This window comes from Pelodiscus sinensis, chromosome 9 (assembly GCF_049634645.1).
Source record: "Pelodiscus sinensis isolate JC-2024 chromosome 9, ASM4963464v1, whole genome shotgun sequence".
Lineage (NCBI taxonomy): Eukaryota > Metazoa > Chordata > Testudines > Trionychidae > Pelodiscus > Pelodiscus sinensis.
Window position 1 is genome coordinate 3,651,269 of NC_134719.1, and position 22,062 is coordinate 3,673,330.

General features: G+C 41.1%; 1 protein-coding gene across 3 annotated transcripts in view; it reads right to left on the minus strand.

Moving 5' to 3' along the window:
* Positions 1–3,528: 3,528 nt before the first annotated feature.
* MKNK1 (MAPK interacting serine/threonine kinase 1) overlaps positions 3,529–22,062 on the minus strand; it is a 40,058-nt gene continuing 21,524 nt past the window's right edge. For all 3 annotated transcript variants that reach the window (XM_075935915.1, XM_075935913.1, XM_075935914.1), the window contains 7 exons: positions 18,271–18,375; positions 14,728–14,783; positions 14,506–14,601; positions 11,088–11,282; positions 10,486–10,650; positions 9,709–9,752; positions 3,529–5,427 (listed from right to left, as the gene is read on the minus strand). In XM_075935915.1, coding sequence (XP_075792030.1) covers positions 5,196–5,427; positions 9,709–9,752; positions 10,486–10,650; positions 11,088–11,282; positions 14,506–14,601; positions 14,728–14,783; positions 18,271–18,375 — 893 coding nt within the window. In that variant the 3' untranslated portion in view covers positions 3,529–5,195. The remainder of the gene's footprint in view (positions 5,428–9,708; positions 9,753–10,485; positions 10,651–11,087; positions 11,283–14,505; positions 14,602–14,727; positions 14,784–18,270; positions 18,376–22,062) is intronic.

Here is a 22,062-nt window from a genome sequence, read left to right on the forward strand (position 1 = left end):
ATTGCTATTTTTAGCAGCTGCTTATTTCACTGCCACAAGCTTTCACTGTCGCACGTTGTACTGTGGACGCACCTTGATTTTCACTGCTATATGTAGCGACACATACACCGCATGCCACAGCCAGTGAATACAAGGCCTGATGACAAACCTATTCCCTTATTCTCAGGGTTCATTACCATCAATTTGCTTAATAAAGCATTATTACCACACCCATTGAACCCACTGGCCAACTGTATAGATGAAATTTCACTTTATGAAGCTGTCTCGTCAGAAGCAAAAAGATCTCCAACAGAAGACTGCTGCTTTCAAAACGGTTCCTTCCACAGAAATGACACTTCTCTGCTGCACCCAGCAGTGTGATACGAGCAAGCGAAACGTATTTAGTGGCAAATGAAATCTAGCAGCAAGGGAAAAGGGAGCTGTGAGTATGTCTTGGTGCAATTATACATTTCCTCGGCATTGTCAGGTCTTTTGGTTGCCATGGCAGTGTGTTTCCATGGAAGTCAAACGAAGCCGGTTTCTGCCACTGGAATCGTCCAAAGATAAATGATCATCACTGGAAATTAACCAAGCTGCCCTTACACTGAACCTAGCCCTCCCACAGCTCCTGCAAAAATAACCCCCCCTTTCCACTGCGGACATAGGAGGGAGAGAGAAAATGTACGCCGAGGAATGTTAGCACCCTTTTGTGCAATGAAGAGTATGGAAAGCAAACCCTTCTAAAAAGCTTTGCTAGGACTGAGCATGAATATTTGTGCTAAGGTCACCTGAAGAGGCATGATGCGCACAGCCTGGAAAAAAAAAAGTCTTACAAAATGTTCTCTTCTGTAGGATTTAAAAGAATGTAATCTGGTACTTTGAGATTAGTTCTGGCTGATAGTTATTGATTGATGCTAAAAGAATAGCAAATTAAATGCTGTCTACGGGGGTGTTTGCTTATAACTAAGCATCAGACTACTCAAGGAAACAGATGAGCCTGTATCCCTAGCTTGTTTGCCAGAAACTAGGAGACGGTGACAGCACTTGATTGCCTGCTTTCTTCATTACCTCTGAAGGACTTGGCACTGGCCGCTGTTGGAAGACTAAATAGAGCTTGGGTCTGAGCATGTGTGGCCTATGTTCCAATAAGATTCTTACTGCTTATCCTGTTGGTTTTTACTTACTAAGACGCACAAATGAGAAATACCATGTGACAAACACAAAGAGAGAAAGGTAATGCAGGAAAGTTAAAATGATAGCCGATTCCACTTTGTAGAGGAATAACTTTCTATAATCTTTCCTTATTAATTCTGAGAAGCAAAGGGACACCGTGATGGGTGTGGTATGTGGAACTAAAGCAAGACATCCCTTGAAAGAAGGGACAATTGAGTTACTAAGAAAGAAGAAGCTGCTCATAAGATCAGCTGAATCATTCCCAGGACTTCTATCAGATCTGAAGGGGGGTGGGTACTGTTACTCTTACCCATCTGTAGAAACACTAATCCTCCAGATGGCACTTGATGTGTTGCAACAGGTCAAGGGAGTTCTCTCTACTACTACCCTGAGTGGTTCAGTGGTGACTCAGCCTCTTTTATATTGTTCCACAGGTTCTGATGTGATTCAGCAAGGAAATGGAAGCACTTTCCAGTAAGCCACCCTAGAGTATGGCTTGCAAAGACAACAGCCACTGATACAGCCAGGGTGCAACTCAGCCAGTACCTAATTGTGTGTTTCATTTGCCATCTTCAGGAAGCAAGAAAACTGAAGTTACTAGCACTTGAATGAAATAAATGGCAGAAATATATTAAATACACCAAACTCCTTAGGAAACACTAGGACCTAACATTGGAAATCATTAATTCTGTGAAGGCTAGGACTATAACACTGAAAGGGTGTCATAAGGAGGAGGGAGAAAATTTGTTAATCTTGGCCTCTGAGGATAGAGCAAGAAGCAATGGGCTTCAACTGCAGCAAGGGAGGTTGAGCTTGGACATTAGGAAAAAATTCCTAACTATCAGGATAGTCACACACTGGAATAAATTGCCCAGGGAGGTTCTGGAATCTCCATCTGTGGAGATATTTAAGAGTAGGTTAGATAAATGTCTATCAGGGATGGTCTAGACAGTATTTGGTCCTTTCATGAGATAAATTCACGGAGGTTAAGTCCATAGATGGCTATTAGCCTCTGTGTGTCAAAGGCTGGAGATGGATGGCAGGAGGGAGAATTAGGTTTTTTCATTCATTTTTAAAGCATTCAAATTTTGGGACAACATTCAAAATTTAATGTACTTGGTGGAGTAAAGAGCATTGTTTAAAGTAAAATTTATGAGATTGCCAGTTTCTAGCTTTGTACGCGGGGAAATCTACAACCAGTTTCACAAAATAACGTGTTTTCCCCCTCTGGAAACCTAAAAAATAAGCATCAGACAAAGTTAGCTCAGATCACTGCATCCCTTCTCTCAAAATTTGCCTCCTCCAAATCTTAATATGTACCAACTAGAACTTGATGCCACAGATCAGATGTTTATAATCTTTTTGTAAGTTTTGCTTTGATGAATATATGTAGTCCACCTGCACTTAAGGGTACTATGTCAAATGTAAAGAGACAGTTGAGAAATGTCTTCTGGAGTTATATCTACAGGTTAGAATTCTCGCCTGCCTAAATACAAAGTAATCTTTCACCCACTGGGGTATATAAAATAGCTGTAATAAATAGTCAACATTGATCATAAAAGCCTGAACACTTTTATCAACCAACATGACCATAAAATGACAGTACAACCGGTATTCACAAGAGCAGGTTGCTGCTGTAAGATACTGAAGAAAATCTCCTCCCCTCCCAGCAAGATCTAGGAGCAGCAGCAACTCCATGCCTTGATAACTGGCAACCCCCCATTGTGGGGGGAGAGGGGGGAGGGAGAGAGAGAGAGAGAGTGTGTGTCTTCTGCTCAACTGGGCTCTGCTCACCTTGGCAGTGTGGCTCTGTGTGTCTACAGGAAAGAGGTATCGACAGAGGCACTGGGTTTGAGGCAGTAGGTCACTAAGTAAAATTTATGGTCTGTGTAACACAGGAGATTAGACTAAATCAGAAGCCCCTAAACTGCAGGCAAGTGGAGGAACATTGAGAGGGCCTGGCTACAGCGTAGGCCAGCCCCCACCACAAGAAGGGAAGAAGCAACACCCAGCCCTGCTCCTGGCTCCAGCCCCCAAGCTGTTGCGCCAGCCTCAGCCCACTTACCTCTATCTGCATTCCCCCATCCAGTAGCTGCATCCCGCTTCTTAGGATGAGGGTGGAGCATGAGGGAAAGTTTGGGGATTACTGGATTAGATGATCACAATGGTTCTTTGTGGCCTCATAAATCTAGGAATTCGTTGATTAGTTTTACCATGAAAGAGAATACCGCCAGAGATGGATTAAAAAAAGTAAGACAAGATAGAAGTAAGTTTAATTTTCAGTACACACGTTAAAGAATGTCACAGAGGGGTAAGCAAGTTGCTTCCTGAATTTTCAAAGTCTCCAAAATCAGACCAAAAACACAGTAAGTTACGTAATGTGTTAAATTTATAATTTAAAATTTTAATAAACAATGCTAAATACACTTCATAATCCTTTACCTCTGACAATATATAAAATACCTTAAATATAGCACAGCATCTTATTATTCACTGATATGCTATGTTGTACAAAAATATTCATATATAAAAATACACACTCTTCTCAAAAGACAAATGTAAAACTGCACTGACAGACTGGGCAATGAAATCTGCCATAGTTCAGACTTCTCCATTTGCAGTGGTTTGATGGATTGGTTCCCCATGTTCATTCTCTAGCTGTTTGGGATTATTAATCCCGACACTGGAAGGCATACGTTTTACTTGCCACGAGACATTTGCACAAGGTTTCAAAAATGACAAGCACTTTTGAGTGTCCAGCCCGAGACAACTTAAAGGGGCCAGGTTCCACAGCATGGGTGGTTCCGCACTTCCTGAAAATGAAGTGTCGTTAAGGTATTTCAAGTTGGATACTTAAAACTGCAAGTGGCTTTTGAAAGTTTAGGCCAATGCTTTTCCAAAGCAGCTCTTGAACCATCTTTGTTACCACGTTGTAACATTACGTATGCTGAACCAACGTTCTCATCTAAACCCTACCCACCTGCTTGACTGCTGCAAGTTTATGACCATGCCCTCTTATTCCCTGTCGTCCACACACTATCTTCCCATTGGCTGGAAAAGCTCAGATTTCTCCCCCAAATACTACTTGATTGGAACCTGTGCATTCACCCTCCTACAGCAAGAAACGTAATCAGGGTAATACTGGAAAAAATAATTAAGAGCCATACGCTTCATGAGTAAAGGTACATTGCAGACAGTGATGCAGGGAAACATATTAGTTTAAAGTTTCTCTGCTAGGACTACTGACTCAGATTTAAGAATGTAATTGGCAAGAAAAGGAGACATTTAAATGTACTGACAGAATATGTGGCATTGAGATAAGCAGGAGTACATGCTCGTTCGGAGACAGTCAAGAGATGAAAGCACCTGATTGCCCATACTCCATCTCCTCCCCCCCCCAAAAAAAAGATGATAATCTTCTTCCAGCATTTGCCTTCATTTTCAAGGATCTGATCCTGTTACAAGCTTGAACCTACCCAGCATCTTGCAGGATGTACTTAACTCCAACTGGAGCCAATGGGAGTGGAGAGTGCTCATCAAGTTGCAGCAACCAGCCATAAGCATCCTCTTCACTTCCCAGGTGCTAAGGACAAAGTGCACTCTCAGCCTTTTAGTGGACTGAACGGAATTAGCAGCATCTCCAATTGATTAAAGGAGCAGCACCATGGTTTCCTACACAAGGGTGGGTGCATGGGGGTAGAAAGTCTTTGTGCTCTGATATGGAAAGCAAGAGAAGAGCTTTTCCAAATGCCCTCAAGTCTACATTTTAAAGTGTGCTCTTTAAGAGAAAAGAAGGAAAGCTTAGTGGTTTACTGTCCCCGGTGAAATAGTAGCAACCTCACTTCCTCTAGTTTAAAAAGAATTTCAGTCAAACTGTCTTACTCTCCCAAATCCATCAAGCAAAACCATTCCTAAGACTGTATCCATTTAAAGGTACAAGTCCCTTTCTAATGAGCTTCCTACTAAAACTCATTAAACCGCGATGTCCATCAGACTTTAAAATACTGGAAGTAAAACTGACCAATCCCATTAGTGTCTGCAGGTCAAAGGGCTGCCTGAGTGACAGGCTGGAAGTCGCTATTTTTGGTGGCTTGGGTCATTGCTCTGCGTTTGGCTAAGCGGGATCTGGAGGGGGGAGAAAGCTTCATGGAGGACATGGCCTGAGCGATGTTCTCTTGCTCTTCTTCCAGCTCGTTCTCATGCTGGGACAGCTGACGGTTCAGGGCGATGGCCTCTGCTGCAAATAGCGTCAGGTCTTTTGTGCTGCTGTCTCTTCTGCAGGAAAAGGAGAACCAGGTTGTACAATGTGTGCGCAGAAACCACTGAACCCAACTATGCCCCCACCAGGCCGCCTTAAGGAAACATTCGTTTAGTAAGCAAGACATTGGGAGGTTTCCTTTTCACACTTGGCTTGGTTAGGACAACTAGTGCTGTACATTGTAATACTGGATCTGATCCCATAGTTAGGGGATTACCATGGTACTGCAGAGACCTAGGTTAAAGTCAACAGACTCTTAATACCTTTGGCAAGTCACATGGTTTCTCTGTACCTCAGTTCTCCTCTGTAAAACATGGATATCAGTTTCCCACCTGACACAACGTAGTGCAGAGGAATACATTAAAGGACGGTAAGGTAATAATGGGAGCCACAAAAGTAAGAACTTAAAAGGCGCATCAGAAGTACGTTTTCCCTGCTGTCATTACTTATATTATGGTAACATCTAGAGACCCCAGCCTCTCGATAAACAGACACTATACACAAGCTGAGTGAGGAAAGGAAATGCTCGTTATAAAGGGGAATGAGCCCCAAAAAGTAACGTGACTTACCTAAAAAAAAAAAACCAGCAATCCAGTGGCAGAGCTGGGGATAGGACCTGGGTTTTCAGACTCTCAAACCCCCTCTGCCACAAAGCCTATTGCTCAGAATTTGTTAACCTCTGTCTTAGGCCTGACCTTACTCCCTCCTGAATGGCACAATTCCCACCAACTTCAATAGCAGAAGGCTCGGACCCTGTGCGTACAGCAATCGTTCATCCATCACTGAAATGCAGCTTCCTTTAGATGAGGTGCACCTTCACATATTCTGTGCCCCACAAATCCCGTTTCGCCCTCCAAATCCCTCCAGCCATCTCAACACACAGGAAGGCCCTTTATTGCCTCTCCTACAACTAATCAAGATTAGATTTAAAAAAATCCCAAACATTAACACAAGTAATATATTATTGCAACCATATGTGCAAAAAGCCCTGTGCATTCGCTAAAGGAGCTCTCCTAACACTCTCCCTCGTAGCCCAGATAGTGAGATTGACATTAGTCAGAAAGTATCAGCTCAACTAAATCTCTCTCGCTCTCCTGCTTTTTTCATAGCATCACAGAACGGGAAGGAACCTTGAGGAATCATCAAGTCTAGTTCCCTGCCCTCATGGCAGGACCACGCACCATCTAGATCAGTGTTTCTTAAACTTTTTAAGACCCAGGAATACGAAACAATTTTATTTTTTTTCCTGATGAACATCAAGGATTTTTTTTGTTGAGCAAGGATTGCTGAGGAAAAAAGTTGCCTGCCCCTTTAAGGGCAGCCATTTTTAAACTCAGAGGGGTAGCCGTGTTAGTCTGAATCTGCAAAAGCGACGAGGAGTCCTGTGGCACCTTATAGACTAACTGAAGTGTAGAAGCATAAGCTTTCGTGGGCAAAGACCCACTTCGTCAGATGCATGTCATCTGACGAAGTGGGTCTTTGCCCACGAAAGCTTATGCTCCTACACTTCAGTTAGTCTATAAGGAGCCACAGGACTCCTCGTCGCTTTTGCATTTTTAAACTGTTATTCTCCACAGCATACCAGAACACAATTTAAGAAACACGGATCTAGATCATCTCTGATAGATGCCTGTCTAACCTGCTTTAAAATATCTCCAGAGATGGAGATTCCACAACCTCCCCAGGCAATTTATTGCAGTGTTTAACCACCCTGGCAGTTAGGTTGGACATTAGGAAAACCTTCTTAAACCTCCCTTGTTGCAGTTTAAGCCCATTGCTTCTTGTCCATCATCAGAGGCCAAGAGAACAATCCTCTCACCCCCCGGGTGACACCCTTTCAGATATCTGAAAACTGCTATCATGTCCCCTCTCAGTCTTCTCTTTTCTAAACCAAACTCGGCTCTTGCTCATAATACCACTGTTAATGCCTCCCAGAATCATGTTTGCTTTGACTGTTGACTCATTTAGCTTGTGGTCCACTATGATCCTTAGATCCCTTTGTGCAGTACTCCTTCCTAGACAGTCGCTTCCCATTCTGTATGTGTGAAACAGATTATTCCTTCCTAAATGGAGTACTTTGTCCATTATTAAACTTCATCCTATTTACCTCAGACAATTTATTGAATTTGTCCAGATCATTTTGAATTATGACCCTATCCTCCAAAGCACTTGCAACCCCGCCCAGCTTTGTATAATATGCAAACTTAAAAATTGTACTCTCGGTGCCATCTAAATCGCTGATGAAGATATTGAACAGAACTGGTCCCAAAACAGACCCCTGTGGAACCCCATTGTTATACACTTCCAGCATGACTGTGAACCGTTAATAACTACTCTCTCAGAATGGTTATGCTTCCTCTTATGCATCTACCTTATAGTAACCCCATCTAAATTGTATTTGCCTATTTTAATAAGAAGGTGGTCATACAAGACCATATCAAATGCCTTATTAAAGACTTGGTATACTTCGTTCACCACTTCTCCCTTATCAAGAAGGCTTGTTATCCTAGCAAAGAATCGATCAGATTGGTTTGACATGATTTGTTCTTTACAAATCTGTGCTGGCTGTTACCGATCACCTAATTTTCTTCCAGATGTTTGCAAATGGATTCCTTAATTACTTGCTCCATTATCTTTCCTGCCACAGAAGTTAAATTGACTGGTCTGTAGTTTTCTGGTTATTTCCTTTTATAAAGATGGGCACTATATTTGCCCTTTTCCAGTCTTCTGCAATCTCTCCCAACTTCCATGATTTTCCAAAGATGATAGCTAAAGGCTCAGATACCTCCTCTATCAGCTCCTTGAGTATTCTAGGATGCATTTCACCAGGCCTTGGTGATTTGAAGACATCCAACTTGTCTAAGTAATTTTTAAATTGTTCTTTTTCTATTGTATCTTCTAAACCTGCCCCATTTCCACTAGCATTCATTATGTTAGCCATCCATTCATCAAACTTCTTGGTGAAGACCGAACAAAGAAGGCATTAAGCAGCTTCGTCATTTCCAAGTTTCCTGTTATTCTTTCTTCACTAAGCAATGAGCCTAACCTGCCCTCGGTCTTCCTCTTGCTTCTAATATATTTACAAAATGTCTTATTACCCTTTAGGTCTCTAGCTAGAGTGAGCTAGTTTTGTTCCTTTGCTTTTCTAGTCTTGCCTCTGCATAACCGTGTTGCTTGCTTATATTCATCCATCATATTTTGATCTAGTTCCCACTTTGTATATGACTTCTAGATCATAAAATCTCCTGGTTAAGTCAACGTGGTCTTTTGCCATACTTTCCTGTGCAACAGAGTAGTTTGCTTTTGGGCCCTTAATTGTGTCTCTTTAAAAAACTGCTAACTCTCTTCAGTTTTTCCTTAGTCTTGCTTCCCATGGGACCTTAAGATACCAGCTCTGAGTTTATTAAAGTCTGCCTTCCTGAAATACATTGTCTCTATTTTGCTGTTCTCCCTTCTATCATTCCTTAGAATCATGAACTCTACTGTTTCATGATCCCTTTCACACAAGCTGCCTTCCACCTTCAAATTTTCAACCAGTTCTCCCTATTTGTTAAAAATCAAATCTAGAAACAGCTTCCTTCCCTAGTAGCTCTCTCAACCTTCTAAAATAAAAATCTGTCTCCAATGCAGTTCAAGGACTTATTGAATAATCTTTGTCCTGCTGTGTTATTTCCCCAACATACGTCTGGATAGTTGAAATTCCCAAGCACCACCAAATCCTGCGTTTTGGATGATTTTGTGAGTTGTTTAAAAAAGCCTCATCCATCTCTTCTGCCTGGGCAGGTGATCTATAGCAGACCCATAACATGGGATCACCCTTGCTTTTTACCCCTTTTAATCTAACCCAGAGACTCTCAACAAATCTGCCTTCTACATCCATCTCCAGCTCAGTCCAAGTGTATACATTTTTAATGTATAAGGCAACACCTCCTTCCTTTCCCCCCCCTCCTATCCTTCCTGAGTAAGCTGTACCCTTCCATACCAATATTCCAATCGTGTGTATTATCCCACCGGGTCTCTGTGATGCCAACTATGTCATAGTTGTGTTTATTCCAGGTCTTATTTATTTTTATTCCATGTGGAACACTGAAGGCAGTGGTAAAGGCCCTATTTTGGTAGTCTCCTGCTGCACTCTGAGCTTCTTCCCATGTCATTTGGGCAGCTTTCACTTCTGCTTCCACTGTGCAGGTCCATGTTATCTTTACTTTGACACCTCTTGCCCTGAGGGTTCCAGTCCAAAGCCTGTCTTGTTGAGGATCTGTTAGTCTCAACTGAAGTAACATAACAAGGAAAGTTACCTTTGAAGAACTTGTGGCGTGGGTAATCCCCTTTCAGGAGCCTGCTATAAAAGTGTAATTAAAAAAGTTAGATCCATTTCTTCACTGTACAGTACTTGCATTTGTGCTCATCAAGATTTTCCCAGTGAAATTCTCCCCACTCGCCATCATTACAACTAGAACATATTTAGAAAACATATTTTCTATTTTCCAAAGACATTAATAGGACTCCACAAATTTCTCAACCTCCCCGGCTTAAAAGATGGGATTCAACAATTAGGCAACTTTAAGGCACTTTTAATAATTGGGAAGCTCTCAAAATAGTATGACTACAACAGCAGAACAAGCTACTGTTTGTATCCAGTAAGAATGTGATGTATGTGTTTTCCTGAATTGAAGTCTTACACACAGGATCTTCCAAAATATTAAAGATCCTCCAAACCATTACCTATAATTCTTTAATCACTGTATTAGAGATCATATGCCTCTTCCCCCCCTCGCCCCATAACCTCTCTCCCCCAGTTTCTTAGGTCTGGCACCAAACAGCACAGGGAAAGATATTTAAATGCACAGGCCTGTAACGCTGGAGAGCAAAAAGAGCCTAACACTAAAATCTAGATAGAATCCAATGGTTTTATTCCTCAAGCTGCTGTATATGTGATATTAATAGGACTCTATCTACTTGATTAAACTAGGCGCACTATGATACATATATGGACATAGTGGCCATGTGTGAAGGTGGCAGCTTGTTGTATGAATTGGGAAAGCTAATCTGCAAGGCTTTAAAAGGATACTTACCCCTTGCAGCCAGGTATGCTGAAGAACCTGAGCAGCACTAAGTCTTTCTTTGGCATCACGAACTAGCAACTTTGAGATGAGATCTTTGGCATCATTGGATATATGAGACCAGTCCTTGTCTGGAAACTCATACTTGCCTTCCTGGATACTCTCAAAGAGCTTATTCTGTCAAAAGAATATTCATTTACATTAAGTATTAACTAGAAGCAAGAGAGGTTTTGTTCCCGCCCTTTACAATGTTCCAAACCCCAAAATGCTAAACCCTTCGAAACGGCAGGTCCCAATTTCACACTTTTAGCTGGAGGGCTTTGGCAGTTGATTTTATACCCTGCTAGTGACAACACAACCAGAGGCCCAGAGAGGAAGAGGGGTTGCCAATTCTCAGACTGTATAGGTAAGAGGGGCATTCAGAACATTAGCATCCGTAACTGACTTTTCTACCTCACCCTCCCCACTTCTCTGTAAAAGTTTACTCTCTCAGAGGATTACTAATTGGGTTATTGGGAAAGCCCAGAATCGCTTGCTTTGCAGCCCAGTCTCATGCCAGCCAGCCCTGTAAAGTTCACATGGTTATGTAAAACTCCTCCCCACCCCACAGTCACCTGACAGACTCTGCAGACTTCTCCTCTGTCCCAGCCACAGTCCGTGCCACAGTTCCCCACAAAAGGAGGGTAGCCACTGAGCATGATATACAAGATCACACCCAGACTCCACAGATCACAGCGCTTGTCATAGAACGTGGCCTCCTCTGTGAAGACTTCGACCACCTCTGGGGCCATGTATTCCGCGGAACCACACTGGTAAACAGAATTCAGATTTGTTTTCAGTGGGAGTAGTGATGATCAGCACAATCAATGCAACATGCAAAAAAGGGACCATGAAACTGGATAAGACTTGCCATTGTTATTGAACCACTTAGGTAATATTGGAATGATTGTAAGAAGTGGTCTGAAGATGGGATTAGGAATCGGGATGATCTGAATTTTAATCATGAACCGACACAGGCAATGTCAGCTTGTTAAGTCAGAACTACTGTGCTTCTGCATCCCTTAAGAATAAAACGGGGATGCAGAGAGACTTAATGTTTACCAAGTTCTTTGAGCATGCAAAATGCTAAATGAGACACCCAGTTCTAGTTTTCATAGGTTGCAAGGGTAAGAGAAGCAGCCAGCACTTTCACTTTTTTTTAAAGCTCATTTAATGTTTATGGTTAAAAAATGCAAGCATATTTAACTAATTATCCTTATGCCAAAATAAGTCTACTGATATATTTGGATCGTCTTCTTTTTTTTTTTTTTTTTTTTTTTAAATTAACTCCCGCTGCAGATTCTCTTTCCATTGCACTGCCAAAAATAAACTCTGAGTTTTTGTTGGGATGTGTTATAACTGCATAGAGAGTGGAAAAGCAGTAAATGTAGCTTGAAATGCAATCTTCTGCAGATAATTTAATTGCTCAGTCTTCCGAGGCTGGCTCAGCTACCAATTCCAAAAATATTGGGAAATACATAGTGAATATTGTATAAGTATGTACTGAAAAATGTGTTTTAAACCCAATCTCTGCCCATAAAAAACAGAAGTTATGCAAAGCTTCCTTAGTCAAAAAATAAGGCAGGAAGGGAAATTTTAGTAATGATAGATTTCACACCCCTTAAAATGAGCACTAAAAAGCAGACAAATAGTTAAATAATCAGCTACTATACTAGTTGCTGAGCAACTAAGGACTAACAGGAACAAACACAAAATTTTACAAGTCCACTGAGACTGATTTCTGTTGAGCTAGAGCGTTTAATACAAGCACCACACATTTTAGAATAGGCAACACAAAAAATGTTAGTTGGCTTAAGAGGATTAGTAGGTTTTAGTCAGATGTTTTGGAGAACCACAGCATGATGACTCAAGCAGTCTTCCTGGCTGCAAATTCCAGAATCTAACAGACTGCAAGCAAGCAAACTAATGCTCGCAGGACGTTATTGCTATCATTTGTTAACTACACCACTGGCTTTTGGACGGCGGTGCAGCAAGATTCATGATGGCATTTGAGAAGGATAAATCATGTGAAAAAGCTGCTTGCAGAAGTATGTGCAATCAAATAGAATCAAAAGGTGAAACCGTTCCTTCACAGTCAGTAGCAGATGGACCACAATGGCACTTCTGCCATCGTTTTATTTTTGTATTCTCTCAGGACTGAGGAAGCTTCCCTTTTACGAGCAGTATACCATCTAAGCTTTTTTGCAGCTGCCCAAGAAACATTATTTGTATATGCTAGCTATGTCGTGCTAAACAATGAAAGAAACAAAACATTCACAGCATGTTAATAGGTATGACTATTGTCTTCTCTCTCCTCAAATGGAAAATCTGAAGTACTAGGTTAGAGATGGGTAGTCTGAGCTACTAGATGCGTGCTCAAAGAGTGGATCTTCTACTGTTTTGTGTTTCTTTACTCCTTTAGCACAGGGTTGGGAACCCTAAGGACTGGGGGCCACGTGTTGTCTCTGTCTTGCCTGGATGCGGCCCCTGAGGCTCAGCCCTGCCCCCAGCATTGGGGAGCCTAGGCTGGTGCTTCAGCCCCCCTGCCACTGGGCTGGAGCACACAAATCTACTAGCCTAAGCCCCTCGGCCTCTGGTGTGGGAGGGGAATGTGGCAGGTGTCTTTTTCCTTCTCCGTCAGAGACCACGTCAGTGAGGGTTTGTTTTTGTTTCTCACGTGTGTAGCCCCCAAAATGATTATTCTGTGGATCAGCAGCCCCTGACAAAAAAAGTTCCCTACCACCTGCTTTGGTATATACAGGAGGGCTGTTTAAGAGAGACGTAATATGGTGATTTGATTTCTTCCCCAAACAGAGCTTCTCTCCAATTGGAAATTCATTATAACTAGAATTGCAATGGGCACCTTTTAGTGCTTTTAAACAATCTGATTTTTATTCTGCTTTACTAGTTAATATTTGTCTGAAAACAGTGCCCAGAGACCTTAGTCAGGAATACATCATGCAAACTGCTGTACAGACACAAACATTCCTCCTTATCCCAAAAAGTTTACAATTTCATTTCAGACAAAATGCTTGCAAATATAACACGATACTTGTGTGCAAAAAGAAAGCTGTGGGCAAAACTGGATAGTTCTCAGACGTTTACATGAGGTCCCTCTCCTTTCTCTCAAATCAGTGATAGGCAACCTACGCTAGTGAGTGGGCAGCATGAACGATCCTGCATCTCAGTGGACTGCAAGGTTGCCCTAACCAAAACTCTTTCCCGAATAGGGTAGTTTTTCCCACTACCTAGAATTTGCAGGGTGTGCTGAATGAACAGTAGCAGCACTTGGATCAGATGCAGAGCACGTGCATGGTTCATAATCAATGCTATGTGCGATCAGTATGCACTAAGGATGTTAAGTATTGGGTAACTGACTAATCGAATAGTTGATCCATTTTGCATCAACTATTCTATTAGTCAATAGAGCGCCTCCACCTTTGAAGTGTAGCAACAGCCCTACAACTCCCCTGCTGACCCCCGGCTCTGTGTGGCACTGCCGCTTTGAACACCTCTCTGACAGAGGCAGCAAGAGTGGGGAAGGGGGAGAAGCGACTAGTGACTATCCTATCGACTATCCAATAAGCATTTGCTTATCGGATAGTTGACTAGTCCTTCACATCCTTAGCATGCACCTCACTTCATGTGCTGTGACTTTGTGTCGCTTTAGTAATACCGATAGGGGGAAAAAACATATGCAGAAGGAAAGCCAAAAGTATCTGACAACCCTGCACACGGGCAATGGGAAACTAAACATCTCAGAGAGACACATAGAACCCTGATGGACTGCATGCAGCCTGCAGGCTGTCCACCACTACCTTAAATAGAGAATGTCTGCAATCCACAGTCTTTGCGTGGAGATAAAGAATTGGTTTAGTATGATCTCTCAATATTTAGAATCGTTCCAGAAAGCCCTTTAGAACTTCTTCTTTAGAGGGCTCAGTGGTTTCTTTATAGTACGAGTAATGGTGCAGAAAATAGTGGTTTACATACTGGGGTAGTTAACTCAGGAGTAGTTATTGGCGTACACGCACTGTTCAGTTTCACTCCACTACCAAGGTCAAAGTCACATATTTTCACTGGAGACACCTGAAAATGGGAAGGGGAAAAGTTAGTTCCTGACTTCCATAATCTCTAACAAAATAATTACACAGGTATTGGTCCCTCTGGCATGAACATTTTCACTTTAAAAAGGTATTAAGAAAATAAGAGCACCTTTTCTGGAGATTCACATAATATATTTTCAGGCTTCAGATCCCTATGTGCAATGCCTAAAACAAATGAGAAGACACTGATGAAATGTGTGTTAGGGGCCTTAAAAGTTTTATTCCATTTTACCTTTCTTCATTAAAAAGCAAGTCTTATAGGCCCATTCTGAATCTAAGCTTTTTAATACCAGATCATCCAGCCTATGGCTCTTCATTGACAATAAATAGATAACTTGCAGTGTACATTTAGATGGCACTGTGTATGTCCCACCGTGTTTATTTTATGGAATTATGGTGTGCATGAAAGTCAGTAAAGTAAAGAGATCATTTGGAATTACACAGTACACACCAAAGTAATGATGAATTAAGTGGCTTATTGAAACCCATGAGCAATAAGAACTAGTTACATGTACACGCATGCATGATAGTTTACCCCATAGGTTTCTGAATTTTTTCATAGTATGGGCCACCTTTTTATAGCTTGCCAATACGAGATGAGATGATCCACATTCCGGAGACAAACTAGAGAGTTTACAAGGTGAAAATGTCATTCAGTTAATTGTTAACACCGCGTAACCTGCTTGGTGCCATGTAAGATGCAGGAGGATTTAATGTGAGTACACAGTCCAAGACAGACGACAGGAAGTATCCAGAAGCCCAGAAAAGGGAATAACTTGGAAGTTTGTTTATCTGATTGATAATTAATGTCGTGAGGGTATCACAGAACAAGTGAATCTTAAGAAGGAACCTGAAACACCCACCCATACAAACAGCATATGCTGGAGGTGGTTTATAGCACTGAAACACTTCATGCACTTAGACACTTTCCAGAAATTCTGCATCCAACGTTAAAACTTAAGGGCAGTTACAGCAAATGAACCGCCTGAAGTAAACCATTATTGAAATGCACAACTATCTCAGCAACACAATTTTTCAGAAGCGACTAAGTTTTGGCCTGCATGTTATTTACTATTTTGGAGTACAAGACAGTAAGGATAGGAGAAGAGTCAAAGTCTATTAGTTTAGCACATTAGGACATTTCCTGCAGTTTGAAACAAAAAAAAGTTACATTTCTAACCAAAAGGATTTTTCAAAGAGTTAATACTGGTGCAACACATCTGTGTGTGGAAGAAGATTGTGACCAAGACGGTCTCAAGACAACACATGTGTGTTTTCTAATTAGTCTCTCAGTATTTATCCCCAGCTCCTACAATGTACTTCGCTGTTTTGTGTTAAGGTTTTATGGATAGCAGATTCTCATTTTCACTTTTGGGTCCATTATGTAACAAATTCACTTTATAATTGCTCCACAGTGCCTTGGAAGGAAAGCAGCTGCCTTTTAAATATTCATGCAGTGGTTTGTTAGTTAGCCATGGGGTTCCTTCCCAAGTGTAGCATGTGAGTGTTAGGGGAAACTATAATTCCCTTAAGTTTTAGTATATTACTAACTGGAAGATCAGTTGTCTTCCTGATAAGGAACATTTAAGTTGAGAAGTCACTTAGAGCATCAGCCACATGACAAAATGATGTGTGATAATGCTACTTTAATTTCCTGTTTTCTTTAGTGTTGTGTGAGCCACTTACTAATTATTTTAATACCACACAGTAGAGCCATAAAGTAAATAGGGAATCGAATGAAATATTACTGCAGGTGATTCTGCGATTATAGTTACACTGAACCGCACTCAAATTACAAAACTCAAACCAGGACAAATAAAAAGCAGAATCACTGTTTATGAAGCCATTTTGCAAAAGCTTCCTTTGTCTTTCCTTTCCAAAGGAAAGCAAATGATCGACAATTACCAGAGCAAGAAATTAGCTAAGTGGGGAACTAAGCTGTTTTGGATTTTACTAGTGACATTTCCCAAAATGAAGTACCTCAACATCAAATGAAAAACGCTTTACAAAGCCATTTACTTTTGCTAGACATGCTCACCTCTTCACACCTGGTCAAATGTGAGGAAAGCGGAACATACTGATATCAGTGGCACATCATGAACAGTAAATGCTATGCACAAGACCATAAACTTTATATAGACTAACACATGATTTTACTATAACCTTAATTTCTCTTTGTTTTCCCAAGATACTCCACCTGAACTTCCTGGTACTCAATTTACTCATCACTAAGTCATAACAGCATAACGCTGCTGTAAACTGTTATAATCTCATTAGAGTCTGTCCCACGGCATTTATACCTTTCAAATACTCACATATAGTTATCCTCACTTGAGTCATATTGCTAAGCTATGAAGATTAGCAATACATCTTTCTCCATAAATCAGTACCATCAGCTGATTAACCAGTTTAATCTTTTCTCTATATTCCTCTTCCTGTCTGACTTCTAATATTGAAGTGCACAGAGATGCACAATATTCTATATACTTTAAGTCTGCCATATTGTTGTTGCTCAACTGTTGAACATTCAACTAACAGATGAAAGACCATATTGTTATGAGTTTACATACTGTACCTGTACATGTGTATAAACACCTAAAAAGACTAAGAATTTATGAACTGGGCAGAACAGACCACAAATCCCACTAGATTCTTTATCTTTTATGGGTTTACTTAATCCAGCAAGGTGTTGAGAACTCTGGTCCCAAACCATCAAAACATTTAAGCACAGGAGTAGTTCTGGGACTTCAAAGATAAGCACATGCTTAAGCGCTTTGCTGAACTGGGGTCAGAATGCTCAATCTCTTGACAGACAGCATTTGCAATCCTGATTTGTAGGGTGGAACTTAGGCAGGAAGTAAATAGTTTTATACTGTCCATTGTAGACACAGAGATTTAAGGTCTGGTTACTTGCAATCTAATTCAGACACACTGGTGAAAGCACATTTCAATCAAGTAACTTACTTCAGATAGGCCCAAACAGCCAAATGGTAACTATTTTAATTGTGCCCATTGAATTCTGTGTCAATATATTAAAGCTATGCAAGCATATACAACCTATTCTAATTTAGGGCTTGAGAAATCCTGACCCCCCACAAATTGTAAAACGATAGGGACAAAGTTTTGCAGTGAGATAATTTGGCACAAAAAGATGCGCACATCCCTCTACTCCTGAACAAAGTTCTATTGAAATCAGCATGTTTTCAAGAAATCATGAGGATTCGTTGGCATGCAGCTACCTGGTATGGCTGGAGCCCTTAGGGTGGAGAACAGATCTTACTGTTAAAATCAGCTGCTGTAACTGAAAAGCTATTCTAGATAAATATTGTGAAAAGAATCCAGGTAAGACTGAAGGAGACTGTAAAAGGTAAAAGCAGTTATGTTCCAATAGTCATCACATGCTGGCTTAAGCAACAACAAAACAGATCTTTCAATATACATTTCTCTGACTGGTGATTTAATCTTCCAACAGGCAATACCCACTTAAACACAACTCTTACTAGAAAATGCCTGGGAAGATTAAGGAAATTTGATAAGACTAGGAAGATTAGTGAATTTAATAATATTTAATTCTGAATATTAATGGATTTATTCTGTCATTTGTTTGGCACATAGAGCCTTAAGTAGAAGCACATAGAAGAGATTTTTTTACCTTTTGTATGCAAAAAATCCAGAGCAGAGGCAATGTCTCTTACCACCCTACTGGCTTCCCGTTCATTAAAGTGCTTTCTCTTTTGTATGTGCGCTAGGATTGAACCTGTGAAAGTAGCAGTCAAACAGAAGAAAAGATTATTTGAAGCAGAGCTACTGAATGCAAATACTGTCAGTATCAAACACCAAAGACCCTGTGTACATTGGGATTGGAGATGCATTAGCTTCAACCTCTTTGTAACTAGCATAGGTCTAATCCCAGTGTAACCAATGCTAAAATTCAGAAGACTATTAGCAATTACTGAATTAACATGTGACATGGGTTTTGTAACATTATTAAACATGCAGTTTTCCATAAAAATATGAACCACCTAATAATAGAGTAGTCCTGCGACACCTTAGAGATTAATAAATATAGATATATATATAGCGCACCATGAGCTTTTGAGGACAAAAAAAAAAAAAAAAAAAAAAAAAGGAATTTTCTTCCTCCACTCTAGCTCATCTGAAGTGGGTTTTGCCCACAAAAGCTCATGAGACTATATATATTTATGTTAGTCTAAGATGCCACAGGACCACTCCTTGTTTTTAAAGTTACAGACTAACACAGATACCCCTCGGAGACTATTAATACAGATTGAGCCTCTCTAGTCTGGCACTCTTGGGACCTGACTGGTGCCAAACCAGAAAATTTGGCAAACCACAGGAGGTTAATATTGTCTAGCAGCATTACCAACACTTCCATTGCTTAGTGGGCTCTTAGAAGACATTTAGTGGCAAATTAGAACTAAACAATAGCACACAACAGAGCCAGGACTAGTGGCTGTAAAACTTTATGGGACTGAGGGAAACATGGCCGCACCCACGATAAGCAGACATTCGGCTAACTAAAATCATGCCAGACCATGGATGTTGCTGGCCCAAAGAATGCTGGATTAGAGAGGTTGAGCCTCGAGAAACAGCAGAATCCTTTATGTCCGATTATTCTTTGGACAGCTTGTTGATAACTAGCAAATAACTGAGGTTCCAAAGAGGATGGAGAGAGGCTGCTCTCAGTAGTGACGGATGGTAGAACAAGGAGCAATGGTCTCAAGTTACAGTGGGGGAGGTCTTGGTTGGATATTAGGAAAAACTATTTCACTAGGAGGGTGGTGATGTACTGGAATGGGTTCCCTAGGGAAGGGGTGGAATCTCCATCCCTACAGGTTTTTAAGTCTTGGCATGACAAATAAGGACAAAACCCAAAGTAACAAACAGAAAGGCGATAAGTCGGCATACCTGATGCATACCTTTGCAAGAGTGAAAATTTAGTACATAGTAATGAACTGAAAGTGCACAAAAGATACCCACTTCCTACCAAATCGGAAGATACGCAAATATTCTGTGTGTGTAGAAGCCATAATGGCCTGGCTGTGAATTTCAAAAATGGATCTAACCAGATCTTAGCATCTGGGCTGCTGTCAAATGTTTGCTACAGGTATAGTCCCGCCAGGCTGAAGTGGTTCAGAATTACTCGGGTGTCATCTATCTTTGTATAACTGCTTGACTAATGAATAAATTGTAGAACTTCCACTAAAGTTAAGGTGAAATGCAGAGACTTGGGCAGAATTTCTCCCTCTGTGCTTGGAATTCTGAACAAGACCTTTCAGACAACACTTCTGAATGTAGATCAGCTTTCGGACAATATTAGTGTCCCTTTAAAAAAGGATAAAGGCTTTTCCCTAAATGGGTTTAGATTTTCCTCCAAGAAAATCTTTCAAGGCTTATAGTTAATGTTGCCCAATAGGCACAGTAAATGGCACTAAAATTCCTTTTCTCCCCCTCCGCGTGATTGTTATATTTACCAGAAAGATCAGGCAGTGAGGACCAAGGACAAATTACCACCTGCTGATATGAAATCCTTGAGGCAGTTGGTGTTCATACACTGAGCTACTTCAGATCTATTATTTTGTGTTGGTAGATGCTGAGGCAGGAAACCTCACACACTGTATTACATAGAGGGTGATGTTCCTCCCCCCATGTTTAATTAGGCAGCTGTTGCCACCTATGCAGAGTGGCAACCCCTACAAGAAAGGGAAATGGCTGTTCAATGGTGAACACTGTCAAATCTAAGCCTGTGAAAATCTACTAGCCTAAGCCCCCCCAGCCTCTGGTGTGTGAGGGGAATGTGACAGGTGTATTTTCACAGAAAAGGCAAGACTTATTCTAGCTTGGAGAAAGGATAGAGACTCCTGGAGTGTTGGACTCCTCACAGGGCCTGAGGAAACCTACTCTTAGCACAGATTTCAATCATGTTCTACATTGCTGCTGGCAAGGGCTTCTAGTTTGTTAAGCATCACCCCTTAATAACCTACTGTCTTCACTGTAGAGCTGTTAGAAATGTCTTAAAAAAAAAGATATCCCCTTTGTCTTTTTCATCTCTGTGGAAAAGCTCATACAAGCTCTGCAGAATGTCTATGGTCCTTGTTATTTCAGGTACAAGAAACCCTTGCTATTCGCAGTAGATGTGCTCCTGGCACTACTGTGAATGCCAAAATTCAGGAATACTGGGGAGCCGTGGCTCCTAGCCCCTGCAGTGAGCTCCCACAGAACTTACCATGGGGATCCAGAGCCACGGTGAGTTCCTCCCGCCTCCCAGCCAGGACAAGAAACCCCAGCAATTCCGTGGAACTGCAAATAGCGATTCCGTGAATCTCGAGGATCTCCTGTATTAGTTTAATTCAGCAGATTACAGAAAGATTCATAAAAATGCCAGCAATGGTGAATCCACCATAACTGCTTGTTGAATTGTTTCAATACTTAATTGTCCTCAAGTTAAACATTATCACCTTATTTCCAGTCTAAATTGGTTGAGTTTCCAATTCCAGCCACTGGATCTTGTTACATCTTTCTCTGCTAGACCGAAGAGTCGATTTTTAAATATTTGTTTTTTAGGTAGGTACTTTTAGACTAAGTCAAGTCACTCCCTTAATGTTCCCTTTGCTCTCCTTGAGTAGTTCTCAAAGTGCAGTCCAGTGCAGATGGTCTACAGCTCAAGCTCAGCCTCCCCCCACTGTCGACAAAGCTTCTGTCGATAAAGAGCGTCTAGACTACATCCAGTTCTGTAGACAAAGCAAGCCACTTTGTTGACATGACAGTGTAGACGCAAAGGTCAGTGTAGATGCAATAACGCTTTCTGTCGACAAAAGGCATGATTCCTCACAGAATGAGGTTTACAGCCATCGACAAAACTGCTGAGTTCTGTCGACGTTATGTCACAGGTATAGTTTTGTCAACAAAACCCTGTAGTCTAGACACACCCTAAATTCAATCTTGCCATTCAAGTGAGTTATTCATGCAAATTAATCACAGCAAGCTAGATTTTAAACATAAGTAATTTAGACATTTTTGTTTAAAAGCTCTGGGGTAAAAAGATTAGCAGTAGCTGTGAGTCTGTAGTGTACAGACTGGAGCAAAAAGGAGGCAGGACTCCTCTTTAACCAATTAGCACAATCATAGTAAAGCATGCCTGCAAGAGGAAAGCACTAGCTATGCAAACCTCTGGCTAACTGCACAGCCACGTAGCTTGGGCTAGAGACGTACACAAATATATTTGCAAAGTGATGTGACAGCTGAATATAACCTTGCATATAAACCAAATTAGAGTTAGATATGCCAGACACGCTGCTGAGGACAAAACCAATATCTGATGGAGTGTAGTAGGGATGTAAAAATGCAGTCAAAAGGGAACCATATAACTGCTAAAAATCATAACTGTTACACAGGCCGAGGACTCTGCAGTACAAAGCTCAAA